The 16471-nt window shown below is 40.1% G+C and overlaps 1 protein-coding gene across 16 annotated transcripts in view; it reads left to right on the plus strand.

Annotated features, from left to right (window-relative positions):
- The window catches only part of mycbp2 (MYC binding protein 2), a 253347-nt gene that overhangs the window by 38470 nt on the left and 198406 nt on the right, over nt 1-16471 (plus strand). For all 16 annotated transcript variants that reach the window (XM_072577934.1, XM_072577936.1, XM_072577938.1 and 13 more), the window contains exon 2: nt 9958-10033. In XM_072577934.1, coding sequence (XP_072434035.1) covers nt 9958-10033 — 76 coding nt within the window. The remainder of the gene's footprint in view (nt 1-9957; nt 10034-16471) is intronic.

Below are 16471 nucleotides of genomic sequence, written 5' to 3' on the forward strand. Positions count from 1 at the left end.
GGGGTATGGGTGGGTTGTGCTTCGGCGGGGCGGTGTGGACTTGTTGGGCCGAAGGGCCTGTTTCCACACTGTAAGTAATCTAATCTAAACCTATGCCCTCTAGTTCTGGACTCCCCGACCCCAGGGAAAAGACTTGTCTACTTATCCTATCCAAGTCCCTCATGATTTTATAAACCTTGATAAGGTCACCTCTCAACCTCCAACGCTTTAGGGAAAGCAGCCCCAGAATATTCAACCCCTCCCTATCGCTCAAATCCTCCAACCCTGGCAACATCCTTGTAAATCTTTTCTGATCCCTTTCAAGTTTCACAATATCCTTCCGATAGGAAGGAGACCAGAATTGCAGCAGTATTCCAAAAGAGGCCCAACAAAAGTCCTGTACAGCCGCAACATGACTTCCCAACTCCTATACTCCATGCTCCGACCAATAAAGGAAAGCATATCAAATGCCACCTTCACTATCCTATCTACCTGCGACTACTTTCATGGAGCTATGATCCTGGACTCCAAAATCTCTTTGTTCATCAATACTCTCCAGGACCTCACCATTAAGTGTATACATCATGCTAAGATTTGCTTTCCCAAAGCGCAGCACCCCACATTTATCTAAATTAAACTCCATCTGTCACTCCTCGGCCCATTGGCCCATCTGATCAAAATCCCATTGTAATTTGAGGTAACCTTCGCTGTCTACTGCACCTCCAATTTTGGTGTCATCTGCAAACTTACTAATTCTACCTCTTATGCTCACATCCAAAACATTTATGTAAGTGACAAAAAGTAGTGGATCCAGCACCGATCCTTGTGGCACTTCACTGGTCACTGGCCTCCAGTCTGAAAAACAACCCTCCCACCACCACCACCCTCTGTCTTCCACCTTTTAGCCAGTTCTGTATCCAAATGGCTAGTTCTCTCTGTATTCAGTGAGATCTAACCTTGCTAACCAGTCTCCCTGGGGGAACCTTGTTGAACACCTTACTGAAGTCTATACAGATCAGTCCTCACTTTCTCCTTCTATACAGATCATGTCCACTGCTCTGTCCTCATCAATCCTCTTTGTTACTTCTTCAAAAAACTCAATCAAGTTTCTGAGGCATGATTTCATGTTGACTATCCCTAATCAGTCCTTGCATTTCCAAATACATGTACGTCCTGTCCCTCAGGATTTCTTCCAAACACCTGCCCACCACTGATGTCAGGCTCACTGGTCTATAGTTCCCTGGCTTGTCCTTACCACCTTTCTTAAACAGTGGCACCATGTTAGCCAACCTCCAGTCTTCTGGCACTTCACGTGTGACTATCGATGATACAACTATCTCAGCCAGGGGGCCAGTAATCACTTCCCCAGCTTCCCACAGAGTCCACCTGATCGGGTCCTAGGGATGTACCCACTTGTATGTGTTTCAAGACATCCAGCACTTCCTCCCCAGTAATAGGGCATTTTTGAAGATGTCACCATCTATTTCCCTACATTCTAACTTCCATGTCCTTTTCCACACGCCACTGTAAATACTGATACAAAATACTGATTTAGTATCTCCCCCATCCTCTGTAGCTCTACACAAAGGCTGCCTTGCTGACCTTTGAGGGGTCCTATTCTCTCTCTCTAGTTACACTTTTGTTCTTAATGTATTTATAAAAACCCTTTGGATTCTCCTTAACTTTATTTGTCAAAGCTATCTCATGTTCCCTTTTTGCCCTCCTGATTTCTCTTAAGTATACTCCTACTGCCTTGATACTCTTCGAAGAATTCACTCGATCTCTCCTGTCTTTCACCTGATGTATGCTTCCTTCTTTTTCTTAACCAAACCCTCAATTTCTTTATTCCCAGCCTTCCCTTTGTCCCTAACAGGAATATACGGTGCCTGGATTCTCATTATCTTATTTCTGAAGTCTTCCCATTTTCCAGCCGTCCCTTTACCTGCGAACATCTGCCCCCAGTCAGCTTTTGAAAGTTCTTGCCTAATACCTTCAAAATTAACCTTCCTCCGACTCCGATTGAGAACTTCAACTTTCAGATCTGGTCTGTTCTTTTCCATCACTATATTAAAACTAATAGAATTATGGTTGCTGGCCCCAAAATGCTCCTCGGTCGCCTGCCCTGCCTTATTTCCCAAGAGCAGGTCAAGTTTTGCACCTTCTCCTATAGGTACATCCACATACTGAATCAGAAAATTTTCTTGTACACACTTCAGAAATTCCTCTCCATCTTAAACCCTTAACACCATGGCAGTCACAATCTATCTTTGCAAAGTTAAAATCCCCTACCATAATCACCCTACTATTCTTACAGATATCTGAGATCTCCTTACAAATTTGTTTCTCAATTTCCCACTGACTATTAGGTGCTCGATAATACAATCCCAATAAGGTGATCATGTTCTTTTGTCTCTCACCATATTTATTAAATTAGCAAACAAGGGATTAGCTACTGAATATTGAAATAAAGTCTCAAATTTTGTACCGCTTAAACTCAAGCTGCAGTTATGCAGTGGCTGAGTACTTCACTGGAACAGCCAACTATAAATCTAGTGGCTACTTGCTGTCCTCTCCATCCGTCCGTATCTCACTGCGCAATTCAGACTAAAATTCACTTGCAACCAAAAAAAATTTGCAGACAAAATTAGTGAGGCAGCTATTGAAATAGTTAAATGATCTAAACTGTTGCGAAGTAATAGATTTAGTTTTGGTAAATTTGAAACCAGGGCAGTTTCTCTTTTAAAATGACGTCGATGTGAACATAACTACAATGCTTTAATTGTCTTGTAAGGAATAGTTTGTTGCAAACAGTATGTTTATGAAAAGTCCCGTGGTTCATGTGCATTTTTCTAGAACTTAAAGGCAGATTTTGTCACTCAAGATTGAATTTTTTTCAACAAACATATAATTAAATTACTAACTGTTGATCATTTTTAAAAGAATGACGGGTGAACATTAGTTTCTTAGCTATTTGAAGCTTTATTTTACTTCTTACACTTGTCTGACCCAAGTTAATGGGTAAGCCCTTCCTGATGAAGGGCTTATGCCCGACACACTGATTCGCCTGCTCCTCTGATGCTGTCTGACTTGCTATGCTTTTCCAGCACCGCACTCTCGACTCTTACTGAAGTTAATGCCTGGTTTTCAAATTCCTGTTGTTTTCTTCGGGGACAATTATTCCATCTAACTTCTTCAAACAAGATTGTCTGTATCCTAAATAAACTGGAAATCAGATAGCCTGTGTGGAACTGGGAGACTATTTTCAATTAAGTTTTAAAATTTTAATAATAGCATTCCATGTATATTTCTGGTGATATATATTGCAAAGGTTTCTCCTTAAAAATGTTTAATACCAAATTATTTAAAAAAAATTTCTTCCTGGCATTATTCAGTTTGACCTTTGCTCAGTTGAAGATGAGTACCATGACCTTTTTGGAACTGCACACCAGGTTTAATTGTATGTTGCTGTTATTTGCAAATTTTAACATTTGACTAAAGTATTTTAATTAGCATTTAGCCACTGTTGTGACAACAATGATATTTGGGTGGAAGTAAGTCATTGTGTATCTCCAGCCCCTTAAGAATTAAACTCAGAATAAATTAACAAATTAATATAAGTGCAGATAAGGCTGCTTTATTTGCATTTTAATTGTTTAGATTAAGTTGGAAATGCCAGAATCTTTAAAGTCACTCTTCCAGTAACTTTTGATCACTTTATTTTGCAGAATGAATGATTAGATGGGCGATTATGTAAAGTTTTGTAAATTAACTCTTATATGTTAACAGAAATTTTGATGTGAGCATAAGCACCATTTAGTTGCGAGGAAATGTGTGAAATCGAGCATATGAATGACAAGTGTTCATTTGGGGAGATAAATTTTATTGGAGTGTATAGTTTCCCAAATTATAATTTAATTCTTAATGCTAATCTAATTTGCCTGCAATTTAAATTTGCATTTCTTTACTTGGTCAGACCAAGATGAATAGTTGAATGCATTTATTTGTTTTTCAGGCTTCTCAGACAACATAAACAACTTGGGCTGCTAGCTAGTAGTTGTAAAGTAGCTAATGGTAAAGGTCATAAACTGATTTTCTTAAATATAACAGCAGTTTTTCTATTTTAAAATGCATTATTATAGTTGCAGGATAGGCTTTCATCTTGAATCAGTCATCCCAAGTATTTTTTGCATTGTTTTGCCATTGTGTTGTGAATTTTTGTCTTTGGTAATTTTCTGCGTTGTAAGCCAGAAATCTTTCTTTGAATGTTAGGAGGTGATGTCTTGAACTATGTAGGATGTTTCGCTCAGATAATGAAAGTGGGAAGAGTGATTAACATGTATCTTGTGCTCTTCACCTTGAGGTATTAATACAAAAATTTACTTGGAATATTTATGGTGTTGGTAATTCTGTATGAAATGGGCTAAACGACTTGTCTTTTTATGCTTGCTATGTGAAGACCAGATTCCTCCTCGTTTGAGGAACATGGGTGATGTGAGTGAGAGTCATAAGTCATTCGGCACAGTAACAGAGCATTCAATCCAACCAGTCTATACCGACCATAATCCTGAACTAAACCATTATAAGGACATCTTAAACATGTCCCTTATTCTTCAAAGCTCCCACCCTAGGGAAAAGACACCTGCCATTTATTCACCTTATCTATACCATTATTTTATAAACCTCTATAAGGTCATATCTCAACCTCGTACGCTTCAGTGGGAAAAAATATTCCCAGCCTCTCCTTATAACTCAAACCCTCCATTCCTGGTAACTTCCTGGAAAAACTTTTCTGAGCCTTCTCCAGCTTAATAATATCCTTCCAAAAAATAGGGTAACCAGACTGGACACAGTAATCCAGAAGAGGCCTCACTAACCCTAACCCATCCCAACTCATACTCATAGGTCTGAGCAATGAGGGCAAGCATGACAAAGCTACCTTAATCATCCTAACTGTAGATTAGATTAGATTAGATTACCTACAGTGTGGAAACAGGCCCTTCGGTCCAACCAGTCCACACCGACCCTCCGAAGAGTAATCTACCCAGACCTGTTTCCCCTCTGACTAATGCACCTCATGTTATGGGCAATTTAGTATGGCCAGTTCACCTGACTTGCACATCTTTGGACTGTGGGAGGGAACTGGAGCACCCGGAGGAAACCCACACAGACACGGGGAGAATGTGCAAACTCCACACCTGGGATCCTGGTGCTGAGGCAGAAGTGCTAACCACTGAGCCACTGTGCCACCCTATGTGCTGCCAATGTCAAAGAATTATGTACCTGAATCTTAAGTCTCTTTGTTCTACAACACAGGCTAAGACTCTACTTACAATTGTGTAAGCCTTGTCTTTGATTTTACCGAAATGTAATACCTCACACTTATCCAAATTACACTCCATTTGCCACTCTTCAGCCCATTGACCCAATTGAAGATAAGGAAATGAGTCTCCGTTTAAGGCAGTGCTTTAGAGAAAGCATAGAGTGGATGTTTATAAAGTTCCCACAGCTTTTAAACTCAAACTGATACAGCAATGGTAAGCTGGGTTTTGCAAGGAGTCACAAGTCTCATTCCAAGAAATGTTGAATATTATTTCTTTATTTTCTATTGGATTCAAAGTACCATGTTGGGATAACAAAAAGCTTGCCACTGTTTTACATGATAAATTGTGTTTATGAATTTTCAGAGAAAACAAAGTTTTGATTTTTGAGGATAATGGGCTTTGATATAAATGATATTTTAGTTGGGGGATTAGTAGTACTGATCTTGGCTGGATGTGTAGAATGTATAGATTCAGAAGATGATGGGACTTAAATGAAAAAAGTCACCTTTGATCACAAACAAGCTCACGTCTATCTGCTGATGATCCATTTGTCCAATGCAAAATGAATTGTCCAAAAACTGCTAATTTTGAGAGAGGAGTACTCCTGCTTAAAATAGGAAAAGCAACCTAGTAATTTGCCCCACCTCTTCAACATGCTACAGGCCAGTATCCTAAAGTGTAAAGGTTGCTCAAGTCAACAATTTGAGCAGTCCAACAAGATTGGTAATGGAGAAAAAATGTCAATGGAACAGATGTGGAGTAAGCAGAGGTCAGGATTGGTTAGCATACAGAAGTTCTGCGTTCTTGGGTTTGGTCTAATATGACATATCACAGAAGCCAATTGCAAACCCATCTGGGGAGTATCCTCAATTCTAAGTTGAGTAAGCAAAGCTTCCCTGAAGGTGACATTTAGCTGAAGTAGATTTCAGTTCTGAGACTTTAAAGACCAGTTCAGAAATCCAATCCTTGGATGTATAATTGCTTTGCTCATACTAAATCTTGTGCAAATTGGATCTGAATTCTTTGGTGTGACCAGTGAAGTAGTCCAGTTTTAATTTAATAATGCGAGACTAGTCTGATTTTTTTTAAAAAAAAGTGATATTAGACGATAGTGAATGCTAGAAGTCTTGTATTCTGGAAAAGCTCAGCAGCAGTGTGTACCATCTACAAAATGTACTGCAGAAATTCAGCAAGTCTCCATGGACAGCACCTTTGAAATTCATAACTGTCACCATCTAGAAGGACAAAAGCTGCAGATACGTAGGGGGACGCAATCACCTGAAAATTCTCCTTCAAGTCACATCTCATCCTGACTTGGAAATATATTGCTGTTCCTTCACTGTTGCGGGTCAAACTCGTGGAACACACTCAATATTTTAGGTCTACTGACGGGAAATGAACTGCACTGGTTCAAAAAGGCATTTCACTGCCATATTGTCAAGGATGGGTAAAATGGGCTGTAACTGCTGGCCCAACCAGTGAAGCTCTCAATCCCCTCACTGAATAAGAAAGTTGAACTGTAATGGCTAAATACTTTACTTTCTTTTAAGCTTATTAGTTTCAATAGAATTTTGTTGTTTATTATTTCTTATCCTAGTAATGGTCTTTGCAAAAAAGGTTTTTGTAGCCACTTTGAGAATATTTCTAATTGGCATAATTTGTTTTTTTTGAAGGAACCTGAATGCACACAATTTTGAAGTAACTCATGATTGTGGTCCTTTAGGTTGTGAACTTAGTTTGGTTTTATCAGGACAGTAATATGTCTAAATTTTGAAAAAAAGTGATGAAATATATTGAGGAATTAATTGTATATTTCATAACTAGATATGTCCTCCATATTCTTGAACCCCAGAAGTTTATAGGAAAAGATGCCGGAGGGCTTATTTTTTCATTGCAAATGCTTACCTGAATCTATGTATGCTTCACAAAATCAATACCAATCACATGATCCTAGGATTTTCCACGAGTTTCTAAAAAAGATAGCCATGTTTCTCTCATTTAAAGGAGGAGAGGAACCATCAAATGACACAGCATTATTGTTTTGTGAAGCAGTGGATTTATTTTTATCAGAGTACTTTATTTGGCATTTTCCTTGGAGAAACAAAGATATGAACATCTGTTATACTTGGAAAGATCAAAATATGCATCGTACAACAAGTTTCAATCTCATCTTTTACTATAGGAACACATAGCATAATGTTTCACGTGGCATAATGTGAAAATAAACATTTAGCCAAAGGAGGGAATATTAACAGGACTGGCTACAAGATTGGTCAGAAGCATGCTTTAAAAGAATCTTGCAGGAGGAAAGCAAGTTGAAGAGACTCGGGACAGAATTCAAGGGCTTTGAATCCAAAAGGTTGAAGACAAGACTTCTCGTGGTGATGTAGATGGAGTTAGGACGATTTACATACTCAGTTGGGAAAATGTGGAGTTTTCAAGGAGTGTTGGACGAGGTTACAGAGAGAAGGAATGGATGAAGGCCTTAAAGGAGTTTGGGCAACAGGATGAGGATTTTAAAATGGAGATGTTGAATTGCTGGGCGCTATTCTACATCAGCTAACATGGGGATGACAGATGAGTGGGATTTGATGCAGATTATGATATGATCAGGAAAGCTTTGGATGAGCAAAAATTTGAGCAGGATGGAGGATGGGAGGCTGCTGTGGAGAACACATAATCTAGCATGAAGTTGACAGAAACACTGATCAAGGTTTTAGTTGGTGTGTTGAAACAGGAGCCAAATGGATAATATTACAACAATAGAAAAAGGTGTTTATGATGTCAAATTTATGGAGAGTGATACATGTACTGTAAGTTGTATACTTGAACAATGTAAATTGAATATTGTTCCACTTTGCAGGGAAGAAAGTCCTGCTTTTCATGTAGAATGCCCTGTAAGGCAAGGGATCTTGAATATTTGTCCAATTTTATCATTAATTTAGGTAGAGAATCACTCCATCCCATTTTGAAGCAGATTTTTACAAATAAAACTCTTGTGCTGCTGAAAATTTCAATTTTTGATATTGTAATGTCAGCAAGTACATTATTCACAAAAATCGTTTCCTACTTTTAAACTTGAATGAACAAAGGTTTTTGAAATAGTTCAAAATACTGGGCTGAGCCCATTTACGTTGAGGATCTGATTTACACACTAATACAATTGAGTGAAGGCACTTCAAAATACAAATTCAGCACTGTGCGAAGAGGTAAATCCCTTGCTCGCCAGAATCTATGTGAAGGCTACTGTAAGGTGAATTGGAAAAATGTGGAGCACAAAATTACAATCCATCAAAAAAAGCCATTAGAATTCTTGCCTTATTAAAATAACTTATTATTTCTATATTGAGGCAGATGGGTTTTTACAAAGTAGCCTTGTTCTATTTTATACATTACACACTGATAAATCTACATTTATTGTTGGTGTGCCAAATTATTAAAGATAAACCTTTTTAATATTTGTTTAATAGCTCCTGATAGTTAATACAAATATTCATGTAGTGCTAGTTTAATGATTGCATATTTCAGTGAAGGTGGAGTCAGAGGTAGGGTAGTGAAGAAGGCAGTTTGTACAGTTGCCTTTACTGTTCAGTGCATTGAGTTTAGGATTTGAGAGGTCATGATGCAGCTGTACACTACATTGGTTAGGTCATTTTTGGCACAGTGCATCAGTTCTGGTCTCTCTGCTATAGGAGAGATATTAAACTTGAAAGGGTGCAAAAAAGCTTAACAAGGATGTCACTAGGGTTGGTGGGTTTGAGCTATAGGGAGAGGCTAAATAGACCGAGGCTATTTTTGTCTGGAGCATCAGAGCCTGAGGGGTGACCTCATAGAAGTTTATAAAATCATGAGGGACATGGATAGGGTGAAGAGTCAAGGTCTTTTTCCTAGGGAGGGCAGTGCAAAACTAAAAGGCAGAGGTTAAAGGTGAGAGAGGAAAGACTTAAAAGGGACCTAAGGTGCAATTTTTTCATGCAGAGGATGGTGCACTGAATGAACTGCTGGGAGAAGTGGAGGAGGATGATACAATTGCAACATTCAAAAGGCATCTGGCTGGGGTTAGGAATAGGAAGGATTTAGAGAGATATGGGCCAAACACTGGTAAATAGGAGTAGTTTAATGGACAAATTGAACCATTTCTGATGAAGGACCTATGTCCAAAATGTCGATTCTCCTGCTCCTCTGATGCTATCTGGCCTGTGTTTTTCCAGTGCCACACTTTTCGATTCTGATCTCCAGCATCTGCCTTCCACATTTCCTGAGTAGGAACAAAGGGTCAGTTTCCATGCTGTAACAACTCTGTGACTCTGATTGCCTTTTCAAAATTACTTTATTTGTTAAATTTTTCCAAAAGTTTGGTTTCACTTTATTTTGATAAAGCTACAGGTAGTTCTTTTATAACGTGATGGTTGCGTTCTTGTGCAAACCCGCATTATAGAAAACTCTCACTTCAGAAACAGTGCTTAGTGTTGGCGATGTAATCGCGTTTACTGCCAACGCACATTTTAAAATTTTATGCTTTAGAAACAGTGTCCCAAATTTGGCAATCATGTTACAGCGAACTAGCGTTAATGAAATGTACGTTAAGCAGAACAATGTGTAGAAAGATTTAGTTGTGTAGTGCCCTTTAACTCTTAAACTTTCATTGCTGTTCCAGAAATAAAAAAGGTTTGAGCAAGAAGAAACTTAAAAGGAAGCAGAAGACTAAGTCCAAAGTGAAAACACGAACAAAGGTGAGTAGATCTATTTCTTGCGTAGTTTGGAAAAAAAGCAATATTGTGTAGCAACTGGGAATGGCTAATGATTAACAGTACATAGAACATAGAAAAGTACAGCACAGAACAGGCCCTTAGGCCCACGATGTTGTGCCAAGACTTAATCCTAATGTAAAATATAGTTACTTAACCTACGCACCCCTCAACTCACAGCTATCCATGTGCATGTCCAGCAGTCGCTTAAATGTCCCCAATGACTTCGCTTCCACCACCTCAACTGGCAATGCATTCCATGCATTCACAACTCTCTGCGTAAAGAACCTACCTCTGAAGTCTCCTTTATACCTTTCTTATAATATCTTCAAACTATGACTTCTCCTGTCCTGGGGAAAAGTCTCTGGCTATTGACTCTATCTATTCCCCTCATTATTTTGTACACCTCTATCAGGTGTCCTCTCTTCCTCCTCTCCAGAGAGAAAAGTCCAAGCTTATTCAACCTTACTTCATATGGCAAGTCCTCCAGTCCAGGCAGCATCCTGATAAACCTTCTTTGATCCCTCTCCAAAACCTCTATCTTTCCTATAGTAGGGTGACCAGAACTGGACACCGTATTCCAAGTGTGGTCTCACCAGGGACTTGTAGAGCCGCAACAAAACCACGTGGCTCTTAAACTCGATACCCCTGTTAATGAAAGACAAAACACCATATGCTTTCTTAGCAACCCTATCCACTTGGGTGGCAACTTTGAGGGATCTATGTACTTGCACACCCAGATCCCTCTGAACCTCCACTCTGCCAAGAATCCTGTCTTTAATCCTACATTCAGCATTCAAGTTCGACCTTCCAAAATGCATCACTTCGCATTTATCCAGGTTGAACTCCATCTGCCATTTCTCAGCCCAGCTCTGCATCCTGTCTATGTCACGCTGCAACCTGCAGTAGCCCTCTATACTATCGATGACACCTCCAACCTTTGTGTCATCTGCAAATTTACTAACCCACCCCTCAACCTCCTCATCCAAGTCATTTATAAAAACTACAAAGAGCAGAGGCCCAAGAACAGAGTCCTGCGGGACCCCACTCAGTACTGTCCTCCAGTCAGAATATTTTCCATCTACAACCACTCTTTGCCTTCTGTCAGCCAGCCAATTCTAAATCGAGATAGCCAAATCTCCCTGTATCCCATACTTCCTGACTTTATGAATGAGCCTACAATGGGGAACCCTATCAAATGCCTTGCTGAAATCCATGTATGCCACATCCACTGCTTGACTGTCATCAACCTGAATTGACACCACCTCAAAGAATTCAATAAGGTTTGTGAGGCATGACCTGCCCCTCTCAAAGCCATGCTGACTGCCTTTAATTATAATGCAAAGGCACATTTCTAACTGCTGAGGCTCCCTGCACTGGAATTTTCTCTCTAAAGCTTTCTGCCCCTCCACTATCATTTTTTGCTATCTTGACCAATTGCCAAATCGTAAACCATAAGCATAATTTAAAATCCATGAGTTTGAGGTGGAGCTGAACAGTTATTTTCCCCTCAATTATGTTGTCTCTGTTTGTGTATGAGGACCCCTTTACTTTTTATTAAATATTAATGACCTGAACTTGGGTGCATAGGCTATAATTGAGGTTTGCAGATTCGTACAAAACACAAATTTGCTAACCAGTCAGGATGATAATTGACTTGAGAAAAATATAGTCTGGTGAAATTGGCAGACATGATAGAGCAAATGTAATCCTCAAGTGTGAAATGATAAATTTTGGTTGGAGGAGTGAGGATAGACAATATTAACTAAGATTTTTAACTGGGATGTTGAAGAACAGGAATAGTGAAACCTGATGTGTCTGTATATAGATATATATGCTCAAATCTTTAAATGTTGCATTTTTGTTGTTGCATTTTAATGCACTGCTGAAAGGGATGGAGAAAGCTTATTTAATAAGAATTTTATAAAAGGAGTTGTATAAACATTTAAATAAAAGGTTTTCAGTGCTTATAGGAAAAGAGCAAAGGAATGGCGCAGGAGCTGACGAACACATAGACGATGATCCAAATACCATCTTTTTGTTTATATGGTATTCTTTGATGCAGTCAGTTAAGTGATTGGGACCATTTACAGTTCAGTTGAAAACAATGTCCTTTTAAATAAGAAGAAGAAATCAAAAATGATTTAGATCTAAACGTTCTTGAGGTTTCTCAAGCAAATTACTTAAGATCATTTCCGACAGTAATTTGACAGCTACATCCTGTTTTGATTAAGCATAATGTGCCTAAAAATCAAGTTAATGCAATTGCGTGCCCAAATAGCATTAAACAATGCTGTTGTGCATACATTGTAATTTTTCTTTAAATCTTAGAAAAAAGCCATCCTTTATTTTTATGCTCGGAACACTTTTGATGCACTACTTGGATGATTTTACATTGTGTTATGATCTCAGCTATTAGAGTCCTAGAGATGTACAGCACAGAAGCAGACACTTCGGTCCAACTTGTCCATGCCGACCAGATATCCCAACCCAATCTAGTCCCGCCTGTCAGCACCTGGCCCATATCCCTCCAAAACCTTCCTATTCATACACCCATCCAAATGCCTCTTAAATGTTGCAATTGTACTAGCCTCCACCACTTCCTCTGGCAGCTCATTCCGTAGACATACCCCCCTCTACGTGAAAAAGGTCTCTTTATATCTTTCCCCTTTCACCCTAAACATATGCCCTCTAATTCTGGACTCCCCCACCCCAGGGTAAAGACTTTGCCTATTTATCCTATCCATGCTCCTCATGATTTTGTAAACCTCTATAAGGTCACCCCTCAGTCTCCGACGCTCCAGGGAAAACAGCCCCAGCCTATTCAGCCTCTCCCTAATGCTCAAATGCTCAAATCCTCCAAACCTGGCAACATCCTTGTAAGTCTTTTCTGGACCCTTTCAAGTTTCACAGCATCTTCCCAATACAAAGGAGACCAGAATTGCATGCAATATTCCAACAGTGGTCTAGCCAATGTCCTGTATAGCCGCAACATTACCTCCCAACCCCTGTACTCAATACTCTGACCGATAAAGGAAAGCATACCAAACACCTTCTTCACTATCCTATCTACCTGCAACTCCACTTTCAAGGAGCTATGAACCTGTACTCCATGGTCTCTTTGTTTAGCAACGCTCCTTAGGACCTTCCCATGAAGTGTATAAGTCCTGCCAAGATTTGCTTTCCCAAAATGCAGCACCTCATTTATCTAAATTAAACTCCATCTGCCACTTCTCAGCCCATTGGCCCATCTGATCAACTTCCCATTGTAATCTGAGGTCACCTTTTTCGGTGTTCTCTACATCTCCAATTTTGGGGTCATCAGCAAATTTACTAATCATATCTCTTATGCTTACATCCAAATAATTTCTATAAATGATGAGAATTAGTGGACCCAGAACCGATCCTTGTGGCAGTCCACTGGTCACAGGCCTCCAGTCTGAAAAACAACCCTCCACCAACACCCTCTGACTTCTACCTTTTGAGCCAGTTCTGTATCCAAATGGCTAGTTCTCCCTGTATTCCATGAGATCTAACATGCTCACCAGTCTCCCACGGGGAATCTTGTCAACCACCTAACTGAAGTCCAGATAAATCACATCTACCACTCTGCCCTCATCAATCCTCTGTTACTACTTCAAAAAAACTCAATCAAGTTTTTGAGACATGATTTCCCACACATAAAGCCATGTTGACTATCCCTAGTCAGTCCTTGTCTTTCCAAATACATATACATCCTGTCCCTTAGGATTCCCTCCAACAACCTGCCCATCACTGATGTCAGACTCACTGGGCTATAGTTCCCTGGCTTGTCCTTACCACTTTTCTTAAACAGTGGCACCACATTATCCAACCTCCAGTTTTCTGGCACTTCACCTGTGACTATCGATGATACAAATATCTCAGTAAGAGGCCCAGTAATCACTTCGCTGGTTTCCCACAGAGTGCTAGGGTACTCTTGATCAGGTCCTGGGGATGTATACACTTTTTTTGTGTTTCAAGGCATCTAACACTTCCTCCTCTGTAATATGGAAATTTTTCAAGATGTCACTGTCTATTTCCCTACATTCTATATCTTTCATATCCTTTTCCACAGTAAATACTGATGCAAAATATTTATTTAGTATCTGCCCCATTTCCTGCAGCTCCACGCAAAGGCTGCCTTGCTAATCTTTGAGGGGCCCTATTCTCTCCCTAGTTACCCTTTTGTCCTTAATGCATTTATAAAACCCTTTGGATTCTCCTTAACTTTATTTGCCATGTCCCCTTTTTGCCCTTCTGATTTCCCTGTTAAGTATACTCCTACTGCCTTTATATTCTTCTAAGGATTCACTCGATCTATCCTGCCTATACCTAACATATGTTTCCTTTTTTTGACCAAACCCTCAATTTCTTTAGTCATTCAGCATTCCCTATACCTACCAGCCTTTCCTTTCACCCTAACAGGAATTTACTGTGTCTACATTTTCGTTATCTCATTCCTGAAGGCTTCCCATTTTCCAGCCGCCCCTTTACCTGCGAACATCTGCCCCCCAATCAGCTTTTGAAAGTTATTATGGAGAAGTCAGATCCCAAAATGAAATCTGACTTAGTAGCTCGTGCTTTTTAAAGCTTCTAACAAAGTGAACTTTCACTGAAATAAAAGTGCGGATTTGGTTTTAACAATTAAACAAGTATTATGCAAAAGAAATTTGATAAAATAGAATAAAGTGAACTACTTAAGCATTTCACAAATTTAAACAGTTTGAAATAATATAAAACATGAACCCATTACTCCGAAAATCATTTCTTTATAGTGCTCACTGAAGAGAGAATTCCCATCTGCAGGGATTAATTTAACTGCGGCTTCAATTCTTTACCTTAAGAATTTGATGGACTCTTCCTTGAATCTTGATTGAACTGAGCTTAGATTTTTCCCAGCTTCAAATAGCTCCTTTAGTGCTTTAACTAAACACACTTGGTCTGGAACTTTCAAACTAAACTCCTTACATGGAGGTAATCTGTTTCTTAACACTTGTAGCCCAATTCTTTTCATCTTGCACGATTGTTTTATACATCCAGCTTCAGCAAAGACTTATGCAAACTGAAATCCAGAATCTTTTTCCAAGTTATGAGTGTTTCCATAATCAAAAGAAAAACACAATTTCTAGAATATCCTAAATTGAAAGCCTAATGCACAAATTTATTTTCTTTTCTTTTAGAAATTCTCCCCAATGAAAGCGAATTCTTGTTAGGTTTGAAGAACTATCACTCAGACTATTTACTTTTAAGAAAAATCCCCACAGCTGTAGAAATACTTACAGGTTAAAAATTAAATTGCTTCAGACAGCGCTTAAAACACATGGTGCTAATTCACATCCAAGCTCTAAATTAAATCATGTTAAAATATGTTAATCACACACCTCATATCAACGCTATCGTGAAATGCTACTTAGTCACAGATTTTGTTGTCATGGGTCAAGGAGTGATGCTCACCATTAATTGGAGTTACAGTTTACCACAGTTTCTGGGCTTCTGTGTTATTTGTGGATATTGCCAAGTCAGGATGTAGCCACGCCCTTGAAAGGGCACCTGGGACTTGCCTGTGAACTAGACCACCACACCCCCCTACGACCCACCCTCCCATTCTGGCCCACACCCCCCTACGACCCACCCTCCCATTCTGGCCCACACCCCCCTACGACCCACCCTCCCATTCTGGCACTTTCCCCTGCCACCGCAGGAACTGTAAAACCTGTGCCCACACCTCCTCCCTCACCTTCATCCAAGGCCCTAAAGGAGCCTTCCACATCCATCAAAGTTTCACCTGCACATCCACCAATATCATTTATTGTATCCGTTGCTCCCGATGCGGTTGCCTCTACATTGGGGAGACTGGGCGCCTCCTAGCAGAGCGCTTTAGGGAACATCTCCGAGACACCCGCACCAATCAACCAAACCGCCCCGTGGCCCAACATTTCAACTCCCCCTCCCACTCTGCCAAGGACATGGAGGTCCTGGGCCTCCTTCACCGCCGCTCCCTCACCACCAGACGACTGGAGGAAGAACGCCTCATCTTCCGCCTCGGAACACTTCAACCCCAGGGCATCAATGTGGACTTCAACAGCTTCCTCATTTCCCTTTCCCCCACCTCATCCTAGTTTCAAACTTGCAGCTCAGTTACTAACTCCTTGACTTGTCCGACCTGCCTATCTTCTTTTCCACCTATCCACTCCACCCTCTCCTCCTTGACCTATCACCTTCATCCCCTCCCCCACTCACCCATTGTACTCTATGCTACTCTCTCCCCACCCCCACCCTCCTCTAGCTTATCTCTCCATGCTTTAGGCTCACTGCCTTTATTCCTGATGAAGGGCTTTTGCCCGAAACGTTGATTTCGCTGCTCGTTGGATGCTGCCTGAACTGCTGTGCTCTTCCAGCACC

Source organism: Chiloscyllium punctatum, chromosome 9 (assembly GCF_047496795.1).
Source record: "Chiloscyllium punctatum isolate Juve2018m chromosome 9, sChiPun1.3, whole genome shotgun sequence".
Taxonomy (NCBI): domain Eukaryota; kingdom Metazoa; phylum Chordata; class Chondrichthyes; order Orectolobiformes; family Hemiscylliidae; genus Chiloscyllium; species Chiloscyllium punctatum.